The sequence below is a fragment of the Peromyscus californicus genome, unplaced genomic scaffold (genome assembly GCF_007827085.1).
Source record: "Peromyscus californicus insignis strain IS unplaced genomic scaffold, ASM782708v3 Scaffold_19__1_contigs__length_69161282, whole genome shotgun sequence".
NCBI lineage: Eukaryota > Metazoa > Chordata > Mammalia > Rodentia > Cricetidae > Peromyscus > Peromyscus californicus.
In genome coordinates this window covers 54,471,839-54,496,262 of record NW_026294491.1, presented here as the reverse complement: position 1 = coordinate 54,496,262, position 24,424 = coordinate 54,471,839, and the positions used below count along the sequence as shown (strand labels likewise).

The window sequence follows — 24,424 nt, the reverse complement described above, 5'->3', positions numbered from 1 at the left end:
TGGATCCAGAAAATAAAACTGAATTCTCGGTCTCAGTGGCAAGCACCTTTACCTGCTGGGACACCTAGCCTGCCCTCTTATCACTTTTTTATAAATATTTGTTGGTGGAACAAATTGTTTCAGAGCAGAGCTCTTTCTGCCTTCACATTCATTTGAGGTGATTTGACCTTTCTGTGCTTGCTCAGGACGACAATCAAGACCAAACCCCTGTGAAAACAGACATACATGCAAAACAACTGTACCATCCCTTGAATCGGGTGTTCTTACCATACATGAAGAATGCTTTCCAAGAAATTCCTTCATACTTATTGACTTCATTCTATAGCTGCTATGTTAATTCACTGTATTAGATACTTTTAAAAACCTATTTTCTGGCCTGGGATGATAGCTCAGGGGGTAAACTCACTTCTCCCACTAGCATCTGGACTTGAATTTAAGTTCCCAGAAGTCACGTAAAGCCGGAATATGACAGCACGGGCCTGTAGTCCCAGGCACCTATAGTGAGCTAGGAGACAGACAGGATAATCCCAGGAGAATAATGGGCCAGCTGGTCTGCTGTGTGCAGGGCAAAACAACAGAGGTACTTTTGTAAAAAGTGGAAGGTGAAATTGGACATTGGGGGTTGTCTCTGACCTCAACCCATGTACTATGGCATGTGCACACCCTTGCTCACATACTAAAATGCACGCACACACAACACAGAAAAAAAAAAAGATTTTAAAATAGTATTTTCTTAAATGTTACATTTCTTTACAATTATGCCATTGGGATTTATGCATTGCAAGGGCTTAACTGTTAGTCATAATACACAGAAACATTTCTTTTTTTTTTTTTTTTTTTTTTGGTTTTTTGAGACAGGGTTTCTCTGTGTAGCTTTGCGCCTTTTCCTGGATCTCGCTCTGTAGACCAGGCTGGCATCAAACTCACAGAGATCCACCTGCCTCTGCCTCCCGAGTGCTGGGATTAAAGGCGTATGCCACCACCGCCTGGCAACCACAAGGCTAAAATTCCTAGTCATATAAGACAAGAAGAGCAGCAAAAAATTCTCTGCAAAATGCCAGCTGAAACTGGTGGGCTTATTTTGGAGCAAGAGATCATCTACTACAAACATCGAAGCAGGAAAGTGATCAAAAAGTATATTTTATTGTAATATTGAGGAAAAGAATTTTTCAGAAGTTGACTTGAATTATAGCTTTGAATAATGTAAGCCTATAACTTTGGTTAAATTTGTCTATAGATGTGATGTACTAAAAAACAAATTGTACTATTTTAAAAGATGATAACTAATTATAGTTCTCTTGTATGCATTTTTTTCTGTCCTGAGATTAACGTGTAAGGATTCACTTTAAGAATGAACGTGGATTCAGTGGCTGGGAGCAGCTTTTCGCTGGAACTGTTTTCACGGTCATCCTGTGGTCCTCAGAAACTGCTGACTGAAACATCCTCCTGGTCTCCTTTAAAGGGGGGACAGATTTTGATAGATAATGTCACACAAAACTAAATGTCCGTTTCAGGAGTTCCATCTCAGTCTTGTGCTTTTTGTTGTAGACAAATTTGTAAAGAATTCCAAGACCTCCTGAGCCAAGACAGATCACCCCTGGGCTCCTCCAGACCCACACCCATTCTAGACCTGGACATCCAGAGGCACTTAACCCATTTCAGGTAAGACGGACTCACCCATGTGTTCAGATTCTAAGTGGCTAAGCCACACCCACGGGCTTCTGTACTGCTTTTGCAGTTCCGGTTAGAGATACACACGTTTGTTAAAATAGAGACTGCTTCACTGTTAGGAATGCTGTAGCAAGACACTTTAGACTGGATGATACACTGATTATATAAATGTATAGTTTAGATTCTGGGGCTTGGAAGGCTGAGAGCGAGGTGTTGGCAGATTCAGTATGTGGCGAGGGCTCTCTCTCTTCAGACCCTTTAACAGCTGTACGGTGTGATGAAACAGGCCAACAATCATCCAGGAGACTCATCCAGGGCAGGAATCCAATCTTCCATGACTTAATTATCTCCCAGGGCTGCTCATCTTAGTATCATAATGGGGTTTAGCTTCAGTGTATGAATTTGAGGAGAGAGAGACACACACAGATATTCAGGCCACAGCAGTAACAGCCTGAATTAGAAAAAAAAAAAAGTAATTGAAGCATTTTAGAACAGAATGTTTAATATCTTTTTGTATTTATCAAGAAACTATGGCTTCATGAAAGTGAATATTAGTAGATCAAGGCATACTAAGAAGTTTTGGACCAGGATTCTGAAATCTTTTAAACAGTTACTTAATGTTGTTAGGGTAAATTGTGTTAAATGAACAGATGTGACTGAACTTAACTAAATATTATTGACTGAATTTTTAGGAGTATATTAATAATTTGTATACACTTAGAAAGTATAGATGGTTCTTAAACACGGGATCCTTAAATGCATTATTAAAGTCATATTTTAAGTTTCAATTTCTGAGATACTTTGGAAATAAATAGAATATTTTTCTGGTAAATTTACTCTCTAGATATAGTAAGAGAAAGAAAATGGTCACTGCTTAGGTTTTTTTTTCCATTTCAAAACTTTAGAATTATAGTGCTATACAATATTTCTCATTCATACAAAATATTTCATCTTTGAGTTATCATTTGATGAAAAATATAAGCAATGTTAATGAAAGATTAATTCACAAGCTGGGATGGTGGGCATGTAATCCCAGTACTTGGGAGGCTGAGGCAGCAAGTATTAAGAGTTCAAATTCATGGGCTACTAAAGAGACACTGTTTCAAAAACGAACAAACAAAAAGTAATAATCATTAGGATTAAAAATGTTTTTAATACCTGCTTAAGTTATTTTCTGAAGGCTGAGAACAATTTATTAGACTTTAAAAAGAAAACCCCAGGGCAGTCAACCTGTGAATCATTAAAAAATATTTTTTATTCCTTTTACCTTTTTTATTGAAAATAGATTTTTCTTATAATATATCCTGAATATGGTTTTCTCTCCCCAAACTCCTTACAGATCCTCCCCACTTCTCCACCTATTCAAATGCACATCCTTTCTCTCTGATTAGAGCACAAACAGGCATATAATAATAATAACAATAAATAAATAAAAATGGAATAGGACAAAACAAAGAAACAATAAAACTTCTTAAGATTATAAGACTTTGAAGATGATACACAAATATCTATATAATAGGGGCTTAAATAATTTTGCCTGCAAAAACGGAGCATTTTTTAAATACAGTATTTTATCTTAATATGTCACAAGTCTACTCAAGATTCAATAAACATATCTTTCTAGATTCTACTTAGGATTTATTTTTCAAACTTGCACCTGACATAGAATGCATTTCTCAGAATTCCATCTGCCTCTCAGTGGACGTAGTATGGTCAAGTGTAATGAAAGTAGGAGAAAATGAAATGTCTAGATATTTCAGAGCACAAGGTTTTCGAATCAAGAGTCGTTTTCAAACCCACGTCTCTGTAGGTGTGAACTGAGTTACATGGGGTAACTTTCAAACCTTTGTTTGGTTCCTTATAGAACCTCTGCACTATCTGTAGTAATGAGACAAGGAATACAAATTTACCACTTAGTAAATGGCGTATTGCTTGCTTCCACCAACGATGCCAGTTTAAAAGGAATTGACACCCTCAGAATTATCTTCATCATTTTGTTTATGCACACATGAAAGGGATTTGGAACTTTTACAGCTGTTAGATTCAGAAGTTAATAGTTTTTTTTATGTAAATTCAAATCGGGGTCTGAAGAAGTTTGTAAAGTTACAAATTTACAAGGATTTTACTGTTAAGAAACAGAGAGTCAAGACCTTACACTGTAAAGATGAGGAGCTTATTTCCCGTTAGGCGTGCTGATATCTTCATCGACAGCGAACTCACTCTTCTGGCCCAGAGCATCATGGGCTTTGCCTGGATTTCTGGCCCCTGGGATGCACTCTTCTTTCTGTGGCTCTGATCGCACCTAAGCAGATTGTACAAGAGGTGTCTTTTGTAACTAGTTATTTAATCAGGCACAACTCACCTCAGGTACATCAGTGTTGCTAAATATGCCGTCACCACCTTCCCTTTAAGACCATGAAATACTGCAGTGTTGAGTGTAAAACCCGCATCTGTTATATGTGTTACCTACTGACAGAAATGTGGGGAACAATGTTTCACAAAGCTTTGCATTTCTCAGCATCCTCCCCAAAGCCTCCTGTTGACTTAAAAAAAAAATAGTAATGACCAGCTTTCACTGCACATTTGATTTGCATCTTCTTAATGACCAATGAGTTCGAACATCTTTTCGTAAGTTTGTTAGCTATTTGTCACAGACTTGTATTCAATAGTCTCGGGTTCCTCATTGGATTATTAGATTCTGTGCTGAGCTGTAGTACTTCGTTGTTTATTTTTACATTAACCTTTTCAATGATATATTAGACACACAATGTACAAATTCTTATCTTCCTAAGGTCGTTTTTTCACTCTGTTGAATGTGGGTCTTTGAAGCAAATTTTTTTTTAATTTTGGTGTAGATTGATTTGTGTGTTATTACAATGGTTTCTGTGCTTCTGTGGTACATCAGAGAATACTCGCTAAATCCAGGGTCTTGAAACTTCCTCCTATGTTGTCTTCTAAGAGTTTTACAGTTTTAGCTCTTGTATTTAGGTCTTTGATCTATTTTGTGTTAATTTCTATAAGTAACTTAGAGTGTGCAGCTTCATTCTTTCCCATGTCAAAGTAATATCATTTTAAACACGGCTGTCATTTTCCATTAAAACCCAGATTGAAGCCTCCTGATGAAGCTTCAGTGGAATTTACGTGTACTCACTGTTTCATTTTGCATGTATTTTTAAAGGCAACAATAACATATTTTAACAAGAGGTTAGTAAATGTAGGCTCATTGATCAGTCTTGAAAAGACTACATGGTTTATAAACATGGTCCTTAAACTCGGCCTCATAGAAAAATTACCACTGAATCTCCTTTAAAAACCTCAAGGATTAGAATCAGTATGTCAAATAATCGGACTCATGGATTTATGTTATTTTTCAAATTCTGATAGCAAGGTTTGAGAAACATAGTCCTTAGATGTTCCTAGGCTTTCAGCATTTTCTTTCATACTTTGAAAGAAATATGATTCTGATGCATTTTTAAAAATTTTTTGGCCGGGCGGTGGCATACACTTTTAATCCCAGCACTCGGGAGGCAGAGCCAGGCAGATCTCTGTGAGTTCGAGGCCAGCCTGGTCTACAAAGCGAGATCCAGGACAGGCACCAAAACTACACAGAGAAACCCTGTCTCAAGAAACAACAACAACAAAAAATGTTTTGTGTGTTGTGTGTCGTATTTTATTTAATATGCATGTATGTGCACATGCTACAGCGTGCATAGAGGTCAGAGGACAGGTTGCCGCAGTCAGTTCTCTCCTTCTACCATTGACTCCTCAGAATGGAAATCAGGCTTGGCAGCAGGCACTTTACCTGCTTAACCATCTTTCTGGCCCGTGAATTCACTTTTCAAAAGAGACAGTAAAAATGGCGGTGTGGATTTGTGTCTTGGAGAGCAGTATCTTTAAAAAGTTCTTTATATATGATTCTGCTAATAGTCTGGGTAAAACTGCACTAGACAAGTGTGTCTCTTTCGTTGCTTTTTGCTGAGAGCGGTAACTGTGATGGAAACAGGCTCAAAAGGAAAACACTGCAGCCTGCACTGCAGTGAACGCAGGCAATCTGCCGAGTCTGATTTTCTGCTAGTTTTGCTGAGTACTGGCTAGGAAAGGAGCGAAGAAAGAGCATGATTGGATAGGCATAGAGGATTCTGTGATTAGGAACATTCACCTGCGTTACCATTTTGTGTAATCAAAGTCTTCGTAGAGCAGGGCATTGATACCTTATTGGATTATCGACTCGGTATCTCGAGAGCTCTGGCTTGCTCTCAACAGACTGAATGTATCTAGACAAAGATGGGGAGTGATCTGGCCCTGCTAAGTACAGAAACTATGTCTAGTTTTCACGGCAGATGACATATTGTGCTCTGGAAAACTGTGACAATAACAGTGACCGCTCTTAGGACGCACAGCCTTCGGAGACACTTGTTTCCATCAAAATGACAGGAGGCAGATTTATTTATTATTTATCACTTCCTAAGTACCACCAGCAGTGAGAATTGTCATAGAGAACACAGCAGACACCACAACATCTTCCGGAAAGGGAAGCAATTTGATTGAAATCTGCGGACTACTCCCATGGACTCCCTGTCTCCAGACCTGGTGATGTCAATTAGTGTAAGATGGGATAAGGCTTCCAGGAGAGGGCACACCCTTAAGTCAAAACCACAGCCCTAATTTTCTGAACTCATGGCCAAAGAAATTGTAACACTGTCTCCATTCTTTGTGTCTCATATTCTTATAACCTCCTTGAATATGAGGTCACAGGAGCACATGTGTTCATATAAATAAGAAGTTAGAACACCATTAATGATCAACTCAGAGAGGACAACCTGTCAGAAAAATGAGGAAGATTCTTCCTCAGCACCGACCTTGGAAAACCTAAATGTTAGTTGTCTCTTTTGTTTCACTGTGCCAATGGATAATAGTGTGAGGATGAAGGATCAGCACATTCTTCAGGAACTTCTAAATTAATGGAAAACAATATTATTTCATACAAAGCTGGATGTGGTGGCTCTAGTCTATAACCCCAGCACTTGAGAGGCAGAAACAGAAGGGCTGGTATGTGTTCAAGGTCAGCCTAGGCTATATAGTGAGTACCAGGGCTATATAGCAAGACACTGTCTCAAAAAGGAAATCAATCAAAAAATAAATAAAACAAAAAACATATAAAGAAAAGAATGGACACAGTATTGGTAATTACATGAGGCAAAAAAAGGCTTTTATCATTCTATGTGTTGTATCTAACCCATATCAAATGTTATTATGATTCTATTTCACTTGGGTCTTGGCTATGTCTTGCAAGAGTTCACCCCCCATGGTCACAGGCCATGGAAGGAAGTGATAGGCCTACTTAATTCTCCAGTATAAGTCAAAACGTCTACTGACAGCTTCCTGCCTTCAGAAATGGATTTTCGCACTACTGCGGTTACTCTTCAGAACTAAGCAACATGTAGACGTGATCATGTTACCTGGTTGGGTCTCTGTGTTGGGAGGCCCCTTGCATTTCTTTCTGACTCTTCGTCACCATTCAGATCTTTTCCCCGGCTCTGCTGTCAAGCTGTCACCCATTGCAGGTTTGAAAACTCTAATGACAGCCTGCTCTTGTATGTCTAACAAGTCTATTAGAAACGCCTTCCTCCCATTGATAGCATTCTCTCTCTAACATCTGTCTCCTGGAGGGCTTCGCACAGTCAATTTCATCCTGTTTCCAGTTTGCAGAGGCAGCCAGCTCTCATGTCCCCAGCTTCCCCTCCTCCTGGTATTCACTCCCCATTTCCTTTGGTGTTCCGTGTAAGACAGGCATCCCAGGCAACAGCACTGGGATGTTCTAAGGGCTCTGTCCTGGTCAAAATATCCCAAGAACAGTCCCATGCTACTGTAAGCATATTTACTCCCGTCCTGGGAGCCTTAAGTGAGCACATTTTATTATTGCTGTTTTCCTGCTTTCTTGGGATTGGACAGTGACTGGGAACAAACAGTTTGCTCTGCTCCTATTGCAAAAGAATTATTCATCTTTAGTAAGGGAAATGGAGATGTTGATTAAATTTTCAATCTAAGACCAAAACATCATAAAGTATACAGCTAATTTTAGCAGACAAGAGACAAAATTCTCAAGTCTTCTTCAAAGAGTTCTTGGACCTTCGTGGGGGCTCAGTGAGGAAGAGGACTTGCCCCCAAGCCTAAAGAACTGAGTTCCATTGCCAGAACCACATGGTGGAGGGGAATTGACTTCACAAAGTTGTCTTCTGATGTCCACACGTGTGCCTTGGCACGTGCATTCAAGCACATATGTACAGAAAAAAGAAATATTTAATTAGTTGTGTGGGGAAAATGTTCTTCCAGTCCATGCAATTATTTTTAAAGAGTACAAGGAATCATCAGTCTGAATTGTGAAGAAAAAAAAAGTCCTGTTTCCCAAATAAACTTCTATATAAGATTGACATTTAATCTTAACTTAAACTCCTAAAATGAGGGCCACATCCAAATGCAAAGAGAAACAGGCCTGTAAGGACAGAGGTCTGCACTTGTGTTACAATTAAAAGGAATTTTACTAGCAAAAATGTAAGTTTAAAGATAAACCAGGCAAAGCTTTCATTTATTAATCACATAAGAGCTGTCATGATGTCCTTTTTAAATTAATGTATGTTAAATAAATTATTTACATTTTCTTAAAATGAAGTAGGAAATTAAGAGGCTGAGATGGTCACAGAAGTGTGGCCTAACAGTGGCAGAGGGACATTCATCTCCTAACCTGATAGACCACCAGGGAAGTTATAGACATACTTGTCCAAACTGGGTTTTTAGAGTGCCCGTCTCATAGGAAGGCCCTTGAAAATGTTTCTTGACTGTTTTGATTGAAGGGCATTGGACTGTTGCACCTGTATTTAATTATTGCAATACACAATGACCTTTCATTGGCTCCCTGACTTTTCCGGAGCTGAAGTGTTGCTTAGCTCCATGTTTATAAAACTCCATCACATAAAGGTTTTATAGCTCACTCTACCTACCAACTTCCCCTGGAACTCGAGTTCTGCCGTTGTTCTTGGGGAAATGCTGGAGACATTGACGCAGATATAGCACAGAGTGTACTTTAGCCCTGGGGAGATATGCCCAATTCCCCAGCTGCATTTAAGTTGCTTGGGAGTAGTTCTTTAAATACTGATCCTTTGGATCTCATCCCAAACCAATTAAGTCGGGATCTCTAGGGTAAGATCCACAAAATGAAATAAGCTGGCTAGGTAATTTTTTTTTATGTGTGCTTGTGGTTGAAGTGGGGCCGGAAGAAATCATGGAATCATTGTGAGTGTTGCCAAAGCCACTGTAATGAGCAGCTTTGGGTGGTTCTCTACCACCAGCCACCTGGGACCCAAATACCTTCATTATGCACCTTAATGAAATTCTATTTAAAAAGCACTCGACACTGTAAGATAAGATACTGTATGGAGAGAATAAGTATGATCAGCTGGTTTCCCCCTTTCTTTTATTTCCTTGTTTAGGCTATAAAAAATAGATATACCTCAAATTATAGCAAAAGTAAGCCCCTAACTCTTTCCCCAGGGCAAGTGTTTCTCTCCCTAGCCTGTGTTTAAATGTTAATTTTGGGAGATAAACAATATCTCGTCTACATTGTTCTAAATAAACGTACGTTTGGCAGAGAAGACCCAGAATCCTTTCCAGGTGTCTTCTGGGGTCTATTCCCAAGAGACTGCCCTTGTTGTTCCCATGATTGTAAGAATGTACTTTTCTAGCAGATATCACCTGATACCGTAATGGGAAGGGCACGCACAGAGCCTCAGACTATATTTCAGTCTTGGTCTTCAGTGAGTAAGTAGGGGGAGGATGCAATGAGAAGCTGGTCTTCCCTTGCGATCTTAGGGCTTTGCTTTTCCCAGAAGCAAAAGCGTAGGAATGAGATCACCACAAGGAGCCCCTGCATGCAGCACTAAGAATCAAAAGATCCATGAGAAGCAAACACTCAAGAATGATGCAAGATGACGTAACAGCAGGGTAGTAGTAACAACCCACACTTTACTTCAGCCTTCTCATACACCCAAAGAAGTGGGGGAGAGGAGGGACAGAAATGTGCATTCAAACAGTTTCTACCCAGAAATTCGGAGGTGAGGGTAGAGCTCACAGTAAACTATTTTCTTGGCATTTGCAATGTCTTGGGTTCAAAGCCCAAAGTAGCCAAAAAAAAAAAAAAAGCTAAAATTTTACAAATGAAATTATTTTCATTCTATCTAAATGATGATTGCTTTTTTTTCTCCTCTTGGTTCATACTTCTGGTGTGTAGCCTAACAGACTTGATTGTTTTCAGCAATTTTTATAGCCTGAAAAAAAAAACTATGGTAGTTTTTTTTGGTTGGTAGCCACAACTTTGTGGCCCAGTCTGCAGAAGAAAATAGTAAAGTAACTTATGCTTTATTTTTAATAAATACTAAATCAGTGTTTGCTTGGTACATGTGAATTTCTAGGTACCAGATGCAATTCTTTTCAAGATAGAAAGGGACTCAGAAGAGATCCCAGGGATGCTTAGACAAATCCAGGCACAGATAAAGCATTTCCGGAGGGCAGTCTGGCCAATGTAGAAACAGCATGGTAACATTTATCTAGCACAGACTGGCAGAATGCAAACCATGCTTTGGTTTTTCTGATAGATGTCCACTCTAGATTTGTGCTAAACACTGATGATTCCAATATTTCTTAAATAAGCATGGGTGATGCTTTGAGCATAGGTTAAATATAAGTGCTTAACCAAGAATTACACAATGTCTTAGTCATTTTTCTGTTGCTGTGATTAAATACCAAGACCAAAATCAGTTTAGGGTTTATTTGGCTTACAGTTTACAGTCCACCATGAGGGGAAGCCAAGGCATGAACTCAAGGCAGGGACCCAAAGGCAGGAACTAAAGCAGGGACCATGGAGTAATGCTGTTTGCAACTCACTCTACGTGGCTTGCTCAGCCTGCTTTCTTACAGCACCCAGGACCTCCTGACAAGAGGCACCACCCACAATAGGCTATTTCCTCCCACATCAACAATCAATCAAGAAAATGCCCTGAAGACTTGCCTACAGGCAATCTGGTGGAGGCATTTTCTCAATTGAAGTTCTTCCCAGATAACTCCAATTTGTGCCAAGTTCACAAAAAAAAAAAACCCTAATCAATACACAAAGTTTGCAGAAAATCTGAACAAACTGTTATTATATAGCAGTTTCTTGCTAGATCTTCAGAACTGATGCTGAATACTTTATAAATGTAGACAGGGTCTGCCATAAAATGGGTTGTAACCACTGTTAGCAAAGCCATAACATTGTCTGGAATTCTTCTGTTCCACACAAGGGTCTACCTTTTCTTTTGTTTCTGAGTCTCAATTCTTGACTATTAGAAACTGCTGAGCTTCTGTTCTGACTCTTTTGCCTGCTCTTGAGATCCTTTTCTGCCTACTGGGTTGCCTCATCCAGCATTAATAAGAGGGTTTGTGCCTAGACTTATTGTAACTAGTTATGCCCTTTTCGGTTGATATCCCTGGGAGGCCTGCTCTTTTTTTTTTTTTTTTTTTTTTTAGAGAAAAGGAGGAGTAGATCTGAGGGGAAAGGAGAGGTGGAAGGTAGGACTGGAAAGGGTGGAGGGAAGGAAGGGAAACTGCAGTTGTGATGTAATGTACGAGATGATAAAAGAAATGCCGGAGGTGATAGCCTACACCTTTTCATCCCAGCAATCAGGAGACAGACAGAGGCAGGTGGATCTCTGAACTAGTGGCCAGCCTGGTCTACAGAGTGAGTTCTAGGATAGCCAGAACTACACAGTGAGACCCTGTCTCTAATTAATTAATTAATTAATTAAAAATTGAAAAAAGAAAAATAAATAAATAAATGAATAAATAAATAAGAAAAAGAAACTGTTGAGGCTAGCATGGTGACACATGCCTGAATTCCAGAATTTAGTAGGTGGGGACAGGAAAATCCAGAGTTCAAGGTCAGCTTTGGTTATATAGTGAACCTGAAGCCACTCTAGGCTATTTAAGACTCAGTATCAAAAACTTAACACAACAACAGATGATTATGATGTTTCAATATACTTACCCTCAAAATGTTAAGGTCCCTGCTGGTGCTGGATTTGAATCTCTACACTTGGGAAGCAGAGGCAGGAAGAGCTTTGTGAGTTCAAGGCCAGCCAGGGATAAGTAGTAAAACCTGTCTGAAAAAATAAACAACTAAATAAAAAATGTTACAGGTTATATCATTAGAACTTATCCGGGTTGCTGGGCGGTGGTGGTGCATGCCTTTAATTCCAGCACTTCGGAGGCAGAGGCAGGCGGATCTCTCTGAGTTCAAGGCTAACCTGGTCTACAAAGTGAGTTCCAGGGCAGGCAGGACTGTTACACAGAGAAACCCTGTTTCAAAAAAAAAAAAAAAAAAAAACTTAACTGGGTCAATCCCAGTCATCAAGAAGATGATGGCATGTAAGTAACTGTTTGATTGACGATCAAATTGTTGGTTGGTTGATTGATTGATTGATTGATTGATTGATTGATTACTGTGCTGGACAGCAAACCCAGGGCCACCCACAAAAACTCTACCACTAATCTACACCTTCTACACCCCCAACTCCAAGTGCAAATTTGTATATAAAATACAAAATGTCACATATCCATGACACACATGTGCAATCCTCCCCATACTCACACACAGAATCACACTATCTCTAGAAAATATCACTTTACTCTTTAGTGTCCTTCTAATCTCTGAAATGTGGAAACCTGGGTAGGGCTTAATTAATCATTAGGGGAAAGTGGAAAATGGAGCTTTACCTGTGAATCCGGCAACATCCCCACTTTTTTTAGTTGAGTCGATAGGAATTCAGTCAATAGGAAGTCAGTGGTCAGGCTGTAGAATGATGCTCTAGAGATTGCTAGTTGGAAAATCTAGCAAAAAAGTTTTTAAAACCATGACTAAAATTAAGAGGATGACTGTTATATATGTTACCTTTTCCCTAAAGTCAGGTGCCATAAACTACAACTGTTTGTGTTTCTCAGCAGGGGAATACATCCTTCTGAGCTGGTTGGCAGAGCTTTGCTCCTTCTCATTGGGAAATTAGTAAATAGGAAAATAAAACCAAATGACCTGGATCCCATTAGACAGAAAATGAATTAGAATGTGGTTCCAGGTAGAGGTTGCTTCCCATCTCACCAAACAAACAAACAAAAATCTTACTGCTTTTTTTTTTTTTTTTTTTTTTTTTGGTCATGCTGGGATTGACCCAGAGCCTTGTATATACTAGCAAGTGCTCTATGGCTGTTCAAACCTCAACTTTGAATTCTTGATTTTGGGTTTAAATTTCCTGATATTTTAAGACTTTCCTTGGATGAACTGCTCTTGAGTCAAACCTCTCTCTTCCTCCTTCATCTCTCCTAAATTTCATAAAATTGACTTTTGCCTACCAGTTAGACCATCTACCACATTAAGACATTTCAAGACTTTAATTCTGTTATTCCATATAGGAACTCTCTTCTCTATTTTAATACCAGCTGCTAAGTTAAAACTCCAGCGTTCTTTTTGATCTCCTTACTAATTAATAGGTCAGGCAGAGTAGGGCCTGAGTAATCTCACTGCACTTCACTAACACTTGGTCAAGGCTGCCAAGGACACTCGAATCCATTCTTGAGGTGTCAGTGCACAACTAGCTTTCAATGTACTCCATTTTGCTGTCATTCTGATTACTTTTCTACCCAATTTTGGACTGGGCATTTTGAGAGAGTTTTGTCCCAGGCATTGTGAAAATCACCCTGTAAACTGCATCAACACTGCTCTTGTTACAGTTTTTAAAAGCAACACAGCACGTTGCAATCCCACCACCATCACTGAACCCAGGACAGACACACTTCAGCCGCCATGTCTCCATCGGAAGCCCTCAGGTTCCTGGCAGTGCTGATAAGAAACTAAGTCTCTCAAATGTTGACTTTTGGATATTTTTGAATGTATTTTTAAAATAAAGTGGCAGTCTTACAGAAAAGTAAGTTGAGGAAAATGCAATGGGAAAAAGTGGCAAACGCACACAATAGAATGGTTTTCAATCATGAAAAATAACCAACTGGGAAATCTTAACAGCATAGATGAGTCTCAGAGTGGTTAGGCTGGTGAACACAGTCACAGGGGCCCATGGATGATTTGGTTTACATGGAATTCAGAGGAAAAGCAAAAACTATAGCTAGAGAAATTAGAGCACGACTTTGTCAGAACCGGATGATGAGAAGTGAGAAAATGGGTCTGAGAAATCCTTGTTAGTAATGGGAGTAGTTACACAAATGTTGGTCAAACACACCCAACCACAAAAAGCAAGTACTACTATATAAAATCAAACTAGATAAGCTCATCCACTTAAAGAAATAATTATTATAATAATTAATGAAGACTTTTAAGGGCCTGCCTTAAAGCCTTCTTTTCAGGGTTCTAAAAAAGACGCTACAGCAAGTGAGGAAAAACTAAGTATCTGAGGGTGAAGGAATGAATTTGCTTATATCATACTTCATTGCATGTCTCTTTATTCTCCTGCTTTTCTAAATCTACAGCTTCTTTTCAGCTCTCATTCTTATCTCCTCTCTTGCCTGACCATCCATACATTTCTAACAGGAGACTCCTTGCAATCTTGAGAAAAGTTTCAAAACCCTCAAGGTCATAGCACATTCCTAGAACAGACGGTAAGGAGCAGAGCCATTACCGTGGTAACACAAGGTTCCAAGGTCTCAGGACCAGAAGGGTGAAGTGAGACGTAGCTTTTTATCAGCAGACTTGGCAAGCAAAGAATTAGCAGGCTTTTCTTAGTGTATTTTGTGTTAGTAACCTTGTTAAGACACCTTCGACTCTGACCTTATACATAACTGTAAAGTTTTAAACTTATGATCCATTTACAAAGGCCTTTAGTCTAGCTTGAGTTTGCTCTGAAGTAAAAATGAGCTAAATGCATGCAGTTTGTGTCAGACTGAGGAGAGATTGTTATTTTTGTTAGTCTGAGTAAAAGGAACAAAGCAGACTTTAAGTGTTTACAGTCTCGTGAGACAATAGATGTAGCTACGAAGCATCTCCTAGTATGTTTTCTATATATCAAAATTATACAGCTAAATGAAAGGTCATCTTCCTGACCACCCACAGATATATGTGCCCATAAGACTGAGATATAATCATGAGATTACATATACACATTTTACGAAAATGTATGGTGATGGCGAGATATCATAGCTGTTATTGCACAAGAAATTACAGATGAAAGTAACCGTATTCAGAGTCAATGGCCTGCAAGCCTTGCTCGACAGGTTAGCCCATCAGAGAACATTCCATTGGTGGGTTGACATCTGAATTATGAGTTGCTATAAACTGTAATTGCATCATGGCCCTGCAACAGCTGGTGACAATGACCTCTGACAAACGAGGCTAGAGAAGACGGCTTAGTGGTTAAGAGCCCTAGCTGCTTTTCCAGAAGACATAGATTAGATTCCCATCACCCACATGGCACTTCACAACCATCTGTAACTCCACTTCCAGGGCATCTAACACTCTGTTCTGGTCTCGGCACCAACCCTGAAAGTGATGCACAGGCATACATACACTCATGCACATAAAAACAAAATTAAAACTTAAAATACATTATTATAGGAATGTCTGCTGGGCATGGTGGCACGTGCCTTTAATCCCAGGACTTGGGCAGCAAAAAGCAGGCAAATCTCTGTGAGTTCAAGACCAGCCTGGTCTACAGAGTGAGTTCCAGGACAACCAGGGCTACACAAAGAAACCTTGCCTCAAAAGAACAAGAACAAAAACAAAACAAAAGAAAGGAAAGAAGGAAAGGAGGGGAGAGGGAGGGAGGGAGGGAGGGAAGAAGGAAGGAAGGAAGGAAGGAAGGGAGGAAGGGAGGAAGGAAGGAAGGAAGGAAGGAAGGAAGGAAGGAAGGATGTACATTCCAGGACAGCTAGGGCTATTACACAGAGAAACACTGTCTGGAAAAACAAACGAACAAAAACCAAGAGAGAGAGACAGACAGAGAGAGACAGAGATAGAGACAGAGGGAGAGAGATACTCATAACATGTTTCAGAAAATGTAGGTTATTAAGTTACATGTAATAAGTTCTACAACAAATTCCTATAATAATAATTTTCATCTTGTTTTTTGAGACAAAGTCTCACTGTGTAGCCCTAGCTGGACTGAAACTCTCTAAATAGACCAGGCTGGCCTTGAATTCACAGAGATTCGCCCGCCTCTGGCTACTGAGTACTAGGATTAAAGATGTGTACTACCACCTCCTGGCTACCTGCAATTCTTTGTCCAGATAAGACCTTACTAGCTTAACATTAAGCTTCCTCCCATTAAAGATTAAGCTCTTTGAAAAGAAAGAAAAGTATCTTAATGACTAGTCTGTCAACTGCTTACATTACCTGCCCCCCCCCCCCACCCCAGCACTGTATCTGCTTCTGTATTGTTTTTCGTCCTTGTTCTCAGAACATAGTTTTAAACCGGCTCTTATTACTCTAGAGACCAAAGACTCCCAAATGAAGCCAGGGAGCATTTAACCTTCTGTTAATTGAAGTGTTCATACCCAAGGGCCAAAGAGATGGCCCGAAGTTAAGAATTCACACTGCTTTTGCGGAAGGCTGGAGTTCAGCTCCCAGCACCCGTGTTGGGTGGCTTACAACCTCCTGAAACATCAGGTCTAGGGGGAGCCGGTACCTGTGGCTTCTGCAGGATAATGGATGTGCAGTCACATCTCCTTGAGGTTTTAGTCTGCTATCTTGATAATTAATTATAGTTTTTAAGATTTGTTAAAATCTTTTGTGTGTGTGTGTGTGTGTGTGTGTGTGTGTGTGTGTGTGTGTGTGTGTGTATGTGTACATGTGGCTATGTGCACATGTGTGCAGGTACACATAGAAGCCAGAAAAATACATTGGATTCCCCGGAGATGATATCACTGGAGGTTACATGCTACTTGATGTGGATGCTAGGATACACTCTCAGATCCTCTAAAGAGCAACAAGGGCTGTTAACCATCGAGGCTATGCCTACATCCACATTAAAGGAGTTAATCGTCTTCTCACAAATCTGTTGGCCATTGTCCTGTTATCTTTTGGAAAATGTCTGTTTAGATCCTTTGCCTATTGTAATAAGATTTCTTGAATGTCATGACTGAGGTGTAGAGATTCCTTACATAGGGGTATTAACACCAAATTGTATCCATGATTTGGTAATAGTTTCTACCATGATATGAGCTACATTTTCATTTTGCTGTTTCCTTGACTGTGCCAAAGGCTTTTAGTTTGCTATAGCTCCACCTCTTTATCTTTGCTTTGGTTGTCTGTGCTTCTGGTGTCATAGCCAAAAAAATCATCACCACGATCTTAGTCTATCTAGAACTGAAATTCAGCCGAAAGCATTTCTTTGTCTTTTACTTTTTCTGTATAGTTTAAACTATGTGTCATTGTGAAGGAGATTGGACTCATTTCATTCTGAAGTGAGTAGAATCAACAGGATAATATGATGGTATCAGTATCCCTTTCCATTATTTTTAAATTATATATATATAATTTATATTTTATATATATATAATTTCATGAGAAATTTTAAAGTGATATTGTATCACTTTAATTTTCTAGATATATAAATGTTGTTGGAAACCTCTAGGACAGTGACTGTACCTTGCAGCTGGTGTTGTCTCATGCAGTGGGTATGCATTTTTTTGATGCACAGATAATGTTGATTAAGGTACCAATGAAATTTACACATTGATTTCCATGTTGGAAAGTGACAGTTAAGTACATTGCTTCTGTTGAAGAGTGTGCAGTTGACCTTGGATATTTCCGTGAAGTGGAGTGTTTGAGCTTGCATCAAGTTCTTCAACTTCATGATTGTGAAAAAGAAATCCCTACTGTGAATACTCTTAAAGTGAAGCTTAAAGTTGGGAAAGACATAGGTGTTCTAATCAGACCACTGTTCTCTTGTTCAGATAACTTCCTCAACCACTAAGAGTCTAAGACTAGAGTCAATGTGAAGTGGTTTGTTGTTGTGTTTGTTTGTTTGAGATAGGGTTTCTTTGTGTAGCCTTGACTGCCCTGGAACTTATTCTGTAAACTAGGCTGGCCTTGAACTCAGAGATCTGCCTCCCTCTGCATCCCAAGTGCTGGGATTGAAGGTGTGCACCACCTGGCTTTCAATATGAAGATTCTGAAAATGTGATTCTCAATGGAGGGAAAAGATAACATCACGAACTATTAATGCAATCTGCATGCTCTGGACACAGAAAGCTGATCCCACAAGAAAGCCTCCTGGGCTAAGAGATATCTTTTAACCTGGTGACGGTTCTTTTTAGAACACAAGCCTTTATAGTATGTATTCATATCTATGTAGTCTGTATTTGACTTATGTCTGTGGGAAACAGTAATTTACTGTGTAACTCTGACTTCCTTGTACATTTAATCCTCCTGCTTTAGTCTCTCAAGTCCTTAGATTACAAGTATATGAAGACTAATAGCACAATGCACAGAGCAACATTATTTCAGAAAAAAAAATGAGCTACAGTCACTGCCAGGAAAGGGATTTGAGCCTGGAGAGATGTCTTAGATATCCAGAGCACTTATTGCTCTTGCAGAGTACCGGGGTTCAGTTCTCAGGACTCACATGGCTGCTGGGGATTGTCTGAAACTCCAGTTCCAAGAGATCCAATGCCCTCTTCTGGCCTCTGTGGGTACTGCAAGCACAAGGTGCACAGACATAGATGCATATGTACAATGAAAACATTATAAATAGATTTCTCAAAGGAAAGGAGTCAAAAATGCCTTCAGGCTGAGAAGAACAAAATACAGAATGCCTGGTTTCTCAGGCAAATCATTTAATTACATCCTCTAGGACTTGGTTCACCTATAAACTAAAAATAATTGTGCCTACTCACTGATGTTACAGGTAGGATATGTGAGGAGACACAGATAGCGAGCTAAGAATGGGGCCAGTATCATGTTAAAGGCTCAAGTACTGGCTGTTAAGTTTACCATTTACCTGTAGTGAAGCTAAACACTATAACCCAGCTCTAATAAGTGAAATGTGCTTATATTTTATTATCTAAAGGATCTCTCTGCTGAGTGCCACCATAACAGATTCACGTATAACTTCACACAACTCCATTTAGCATCCATACTTCCTGTCCTGTTCTATCTCATATCACACGACTTCCCTGAAGCTGTCTCATTGTAGAAATTGAATTAAATAAGCTTGCCTGGTTCTCAACCTAAGAGAATGCTGCAAAAACATACGTATTTGATTGACATATAGTGGTATGTTATAATACGAATTTTGTTGCAAACAATAGCTTGAAGTCTTGAGTATTCTTTTTTACTAAATTATCAGTGACCAAAGTATTGCTTTTCTTTTCAACACATATTAATGTTAGCTAAAGTCAGGGTAAATTTTGTAAGTTATCCCAAAGACATTGGAAGTCTCTAGAACAGCATGAAGGACATGCAAAAATTTTACTCTTGTCAATGAGTATATCACAGTTGTTAACCTCTATAAAGGGCACTATGGCACTGTAATGGGGACACTATAGCCAGAGCATCACCCTCACCATTTTCATGGATCGATGTCATGCACATACAATATGACCAGTCCTGTTAGCATTTTCACTATGGTGTGTCAGTAGGCTAACTTAGAGTCCTTGTTTGCATTGTTTAACAACTCATTTTTTGATGATAAAGATTATATATCTTAAGAGTGGTAATTAGCAGCAGGTAACATACTAAGATGGGAGCATCTAATGAAAAACTATTGTCATTGTAACTTTAACAACCTATATTTGTACACTGTTATTAGCTTTACTTATTGGATATAGAACACATATACATATATACACAATACTGTATTATATGTTATAGTATATGCCTAACATGTGCCCAGTATGCATTCTTTATTATTATAAGATGTAAGCTTTGGAAAGAAAACTTACAGTATCACTTTAGGACAATTTGACACAAATGAACAATATGGATGGTTTTCTTCACAAGAGGGCTAATGTACAGCTAGCTATTTGTTCAATGAGAGATACCTTTTATAATTGGAAGTGATATTTATGCCAAGCTTGAAACAACATTTCCCACATGAACTTACTAGTTTCTCTTAGTTATCTTCCAAGACAAAGAGAGCAGCCTACATACGATAGAACTTTATTTCTCAATATCTCGGAGTCTAGATAAATAGATTCTTTCTACCTCCTTCTGTCTCTGTCACCAATGTCGTATCCTCACCTGTATAATGTACAAATCCTTTGCAAAGAAATGGAGGCTACTCAGTTCTATGTAAGCAATGAGAAGTACCTCTGTCTAATTGATATTCTGCTGTGGACAGATTGGTCTCTTCTCCAAAGCAGGGAAGAAGAAGCTACAATACAATCCACAGGTGGATGGTTATGTGCCTAGAAAGGTGCTATTGCCATGAAAGGAAGGAATGAAGTCAGAGGAACCAGCTATCAGGTGCACTCAGTCAACTCTGATTGTCTTACGAGTCATTTTAGTAATACAAAACGAGACATAGTTTACTGTAACAATGTTATAGGTGCATATGACGTGTGTTAATTGCATCCACTCCTTACTACCTGACCTTCCAATCCTCTTCCTAGTCTCCAAGAGTTACTCTCAATATCCTGAATTATCTTCCTCAAGTGTGACCTATGCCTACACATGCATGCATGACATTCTCTGGGAAGCAAGATGATCCTTGCTTATAGAGAGACACATGTTCTACCTACTTCCTAATAAGATAAAGAAACAAGTTATATGTTACTCAGACTTGCTGATAATTTGTACACATAAAGTTTGTCAACAATGAGCCTTTGTCTCAATAGATCGTAAGCTTCTTATTGATCTTATTGGCCAAAAGGGATTAACTGAATTGTATTGTTTTCCATAATAAGCAGAAACATCACAGAATGCAGTAAGTGTTCAATGGAATGTTCTGAATTGAATAAAGGGATTTTTGTATTCCACGTTATTCACCTTTTTTTCCTACTTCTTCTCATTTCCAGTTTGATCACTCATGGTTTTGGGACACCAGCAATATGTGCAGCTCTAAGCACCTTCCAAACAGTCCTCAGTGAGATGCTTAACTACTTGGAAAAACACACTACTCACAAAAATGGTGGTACGGCAGACTCCGGCCAAGGACATGCCAACTCGGAGAAAGCCCCGCTGCGGAAAGCTTCAGAAGCTGCTGTGAAAGAGGGCAAAACAGAAAAGACAGACTAGCTACATCGAACAGAATCTATTTCCAGAGAGTCTTGCTGCTCATATTTTTTTCTAATATATATATCCTTGAGGGTGACTAATTTTCAGTGGACCAAATCTTTACCCTCCCCGAGGCTTCCATAAAATAAAATCAAAATGGAAATGAAAAAAAAAAAAGAAACAAAAAGGACAAATCTAGAAAATGGAAAAAAAAAAAAAAGGAAAACAGCAGTGTAACTGTGTGATGAAATTGTTACTTTTTAATTTTATGTTATGATAAAACTCCTTTTGTGCACGTAGTATATTGTTCTGAATTATATACACCACAGTTTTCCAGCACGTCTGGACTTTGGAGGGGAAGCACATGCTTTTTCACATGTAACTGATGCACTTTCTTAGCCAGCTATGTAGGTTAGGGCTCAGAGAGCATGACCAGACTGGAGTCTGCTACCAATGACTGCAGCCCCGGTCATCCTTGACTTAACCCCCTGTCACTCAAGAGTGCCTCTTCCCATTAAATAGGCCAATCTGAATTTCATCCACTAGTACATGTTTGGGGAACTGACAAGGGCAGTCACGAACTTTCGTTCTGTGAACTGGCAACAGTTCTAAATATTCGGTCACCCCAGATAACTGAATTATCCGTGCCTTGGTGGTGTTTAAAAATTCCAGAAACTGTCTCCCTTCTATCTACCATTCCCTTTCTCTTAGGCCCCCTCCCCCATTTCTAAGAAGATATTTAGAAGACTTATATGACACTGGAAGGATGAGAGATGAACTCTTCCATGCCAACCTCACAGTTCAAAGAAACACTGAGTTTAGTACATGGGATATAAGGATACAGGAGAGGGGAGCTTTGCCACTATTGTGAACTCTGTGGAATGCAACATTGTTTTGCCTGAAAATTATGAGAATAGGAACAGGAGTATTTCTGAGAAGTCCTGCCTGTAAGACATGGGGCCCCTTCAAAGGACTGCTGGTATTGACTGTGTGGTTGAAGCAAGAGCCATGTTTTTTCTGCTTCTGTGCTACATCTACCTGTTCCATATGTTCTAAACCTTTAGAGGCACAAAAGCATCCAGGCTACGTTCAATAAAGAAAACAGAATAATCAGAGAGAAGACTTTTACGTTTAAACCTTTATGTTTACTTTTTTTCATAGCTTGTTCTTATAGCTTCCTTGTCTTTTAGTTAAGACACTACAAACAAGAAGTTCCTGACTGCAAAGACCAGGGCTAATTGAAAGAATGTTTGGTCCACATAAACCTGTATATGTCAAGAAAGTCGATTGCCACCATGTTGTACTAGCCTTTCTACTGTTAACAATTAAACTTCTATATAGGCAAATAAAAACATAGATCATATGTAATAAAGGAATTATTTTCATGTGTGGATACTCAACACTTAGTTTAGCATGAAAATATTACCCTCATTAACATATTTCAATTATTTTAAAAAAATCTCTGCCATATTGTAACTTCATGGAGAATATTAGCATTATTGCTAATGAGAGGAAATATCTGGAATTTTCATGTATCAATCAAAGAAACTATTTTTACCTGACAATAATTCTTAAAACAATTATCTTGAATCTTGTACAGGAAAGAACCATAACCACTGAAAACATGAAGTTTTTCTATTAAATTTATTCGACAGGAGACATGCTGAGGAATTCCATAACACTGGGATTTTATAGTAATACAGTAGAAGAACTTAAAATAAAAGATTGTAAAAGTAAAGAATTATGATTTCACGTGTTTAGTTCCATTTTTCAAATTTTACCACTACTCATGGCTTTAATTCCTATATCAAATAAGAATAAAACAAAGCCAACACTCTTCCACAGTTCCAAATTTCATGAGAAAATGAATGATACCATGTTACAAGTTTCCCATATTGTAAAATACACACACAAAACCAAGATGATAAATATTTGAGTTTAGTAAGTGGTAGGAAAGTTACATCTAGATAATGTGGACTACTATTTCCTCAATGAAATTTCCACATTAATTGTTCTTTATTCCATTTATTATTAAAAATACACTTGTATTTAACATGGCATTTTGAGATGCATACTACTAGGTACTTGATGTAGTTATACACCATGTCAAATGCTAACCGATAATCAGATGGGACACTAGATCTGGCTTATGTTACCAGTCTACTTCTTCACCCTTAGTTGTAACTAGTTTGGGTTCTAAACACCTCAGTGGGGGTGTTATTACTTATTAGCCTTGAAACAAAATGTAACTATAACTACAGTGCTTATTACTTACCAGGATTGTGGGTGTTTTAAGAGCCTTAATGGACAGCACCCCTCATTTTGCTTAACCAGCCATTAGAACATAAATGAGTTGATGGACTGGTCCTGTTTAGAATCATCATTTATTATCATATTCTAATATACATTGTTAATACCAGCTTTTGCCTTGTATATAATAGGTATTCAACACTTTTTAAATAAATGAATAAATGAATGTGTGTTTGTTCTTTGTCCAAAATGGGCCAAAGGACCTTCTAATTTTTGATGTTTCCTTTCTATGCTCAATGTTTCAATTGAGCTTGTTTCCTTCCCCCATGGTAATTTGTGGCTAAATTTTATTTGGATAAGGAAAACTTTTCATGATATCCCATTAGTTGCAGAGAGATACGTTTAATATGGAACTCTATGGAAACCTAGTTAGATATCAAAATTTCAATAAAAATCAAGTTAGAATATTTTCATAGTTTATAATGAAGTTAGCTAACAAAAATATGGTTTTCCATGTTATAAGTAATATATAAGCCTATCCAGATTAACTATTACTCAGACAAAAACAATTGTACAAATCTATTACACTTACTAAAATAATAAGTATTTAACATTTAAACTTGTTGGGGTAAGTTAAGTTTCTATAGAAAGACATGCTTGCTTTACAAAATGCCACAGCCATAGCTCTTCCATTAGATTTACCATTGGACTTAGTTTGGTGGCTCTGAAAAAAAAAATAAACAAAAACTCTGAGTTACTCTCTTCTTTCTCTGCCATGTAAAGATGCTGATCTGTCCACTCCCTGCCTTCTTTGTAGATTTCTTATCACTGGGAGTAATTTCTCCTTGACCTTGCAGGTTCTCTGCTCACCGTTTCTTGCGGGATGTGTAACAGGTAAGGCTGAGCTTGACAGTGGGACACTGTAAGCATCCTCATCTATCGGTGACAGTGATAAGAATTTCACCCTTGGCCACCTGGTGCTTCTAACATAAATATGTCAATAAATTATCCTTACTAATAATGAATGAAAAAATAGAATCCATGTTCTCATATTCTCTTTCCTTTGTGCTTCTTTGTAAGCATGCTAGATGAGTGAAATTTTATAAACTGGGTCGTATAATGAGTGTGCTATCTTCTTACCAAAGGCAAGCCAATACATGAGAGGCATCAAGGCCAAATGGCTGACAGTACCATTCTGGGGCCAAGCTACCTAGAATCAAACAATGATTCTTTGCTTCATAATGTGTGATCTTGGACAAA

General features: G+C 38.6%; 1 protein-coding gene across 1 annotated transcript in view; it reads left to right on the top strand.

The window, feature by feature from the left end:
• The window catches only part of Tfap2d (transcription factor AP-2 delta), a 56,778-nt gene extending 33,005 nt beyond the window's left edge, over positions 1–23,773 (top strand). The window contains exons 6-7 of the mRNA XM_052743963.1: positions 1,549–1,662; positions 20,716–23,773. Of these exons, the coding sequence (XP_052599923.1) occupies positions 1,549–1,662; positions 20,716–20,935 (334 nt within the window). The 3' untranslated portion in view covers positions 20,936–23,773. The remainder of the gene's footprint in view (positions 1–1,548; positions 1,663–20,715) is intronic.
• Positions 23,774–24,424: the final 651 nt, after the last annotated feature.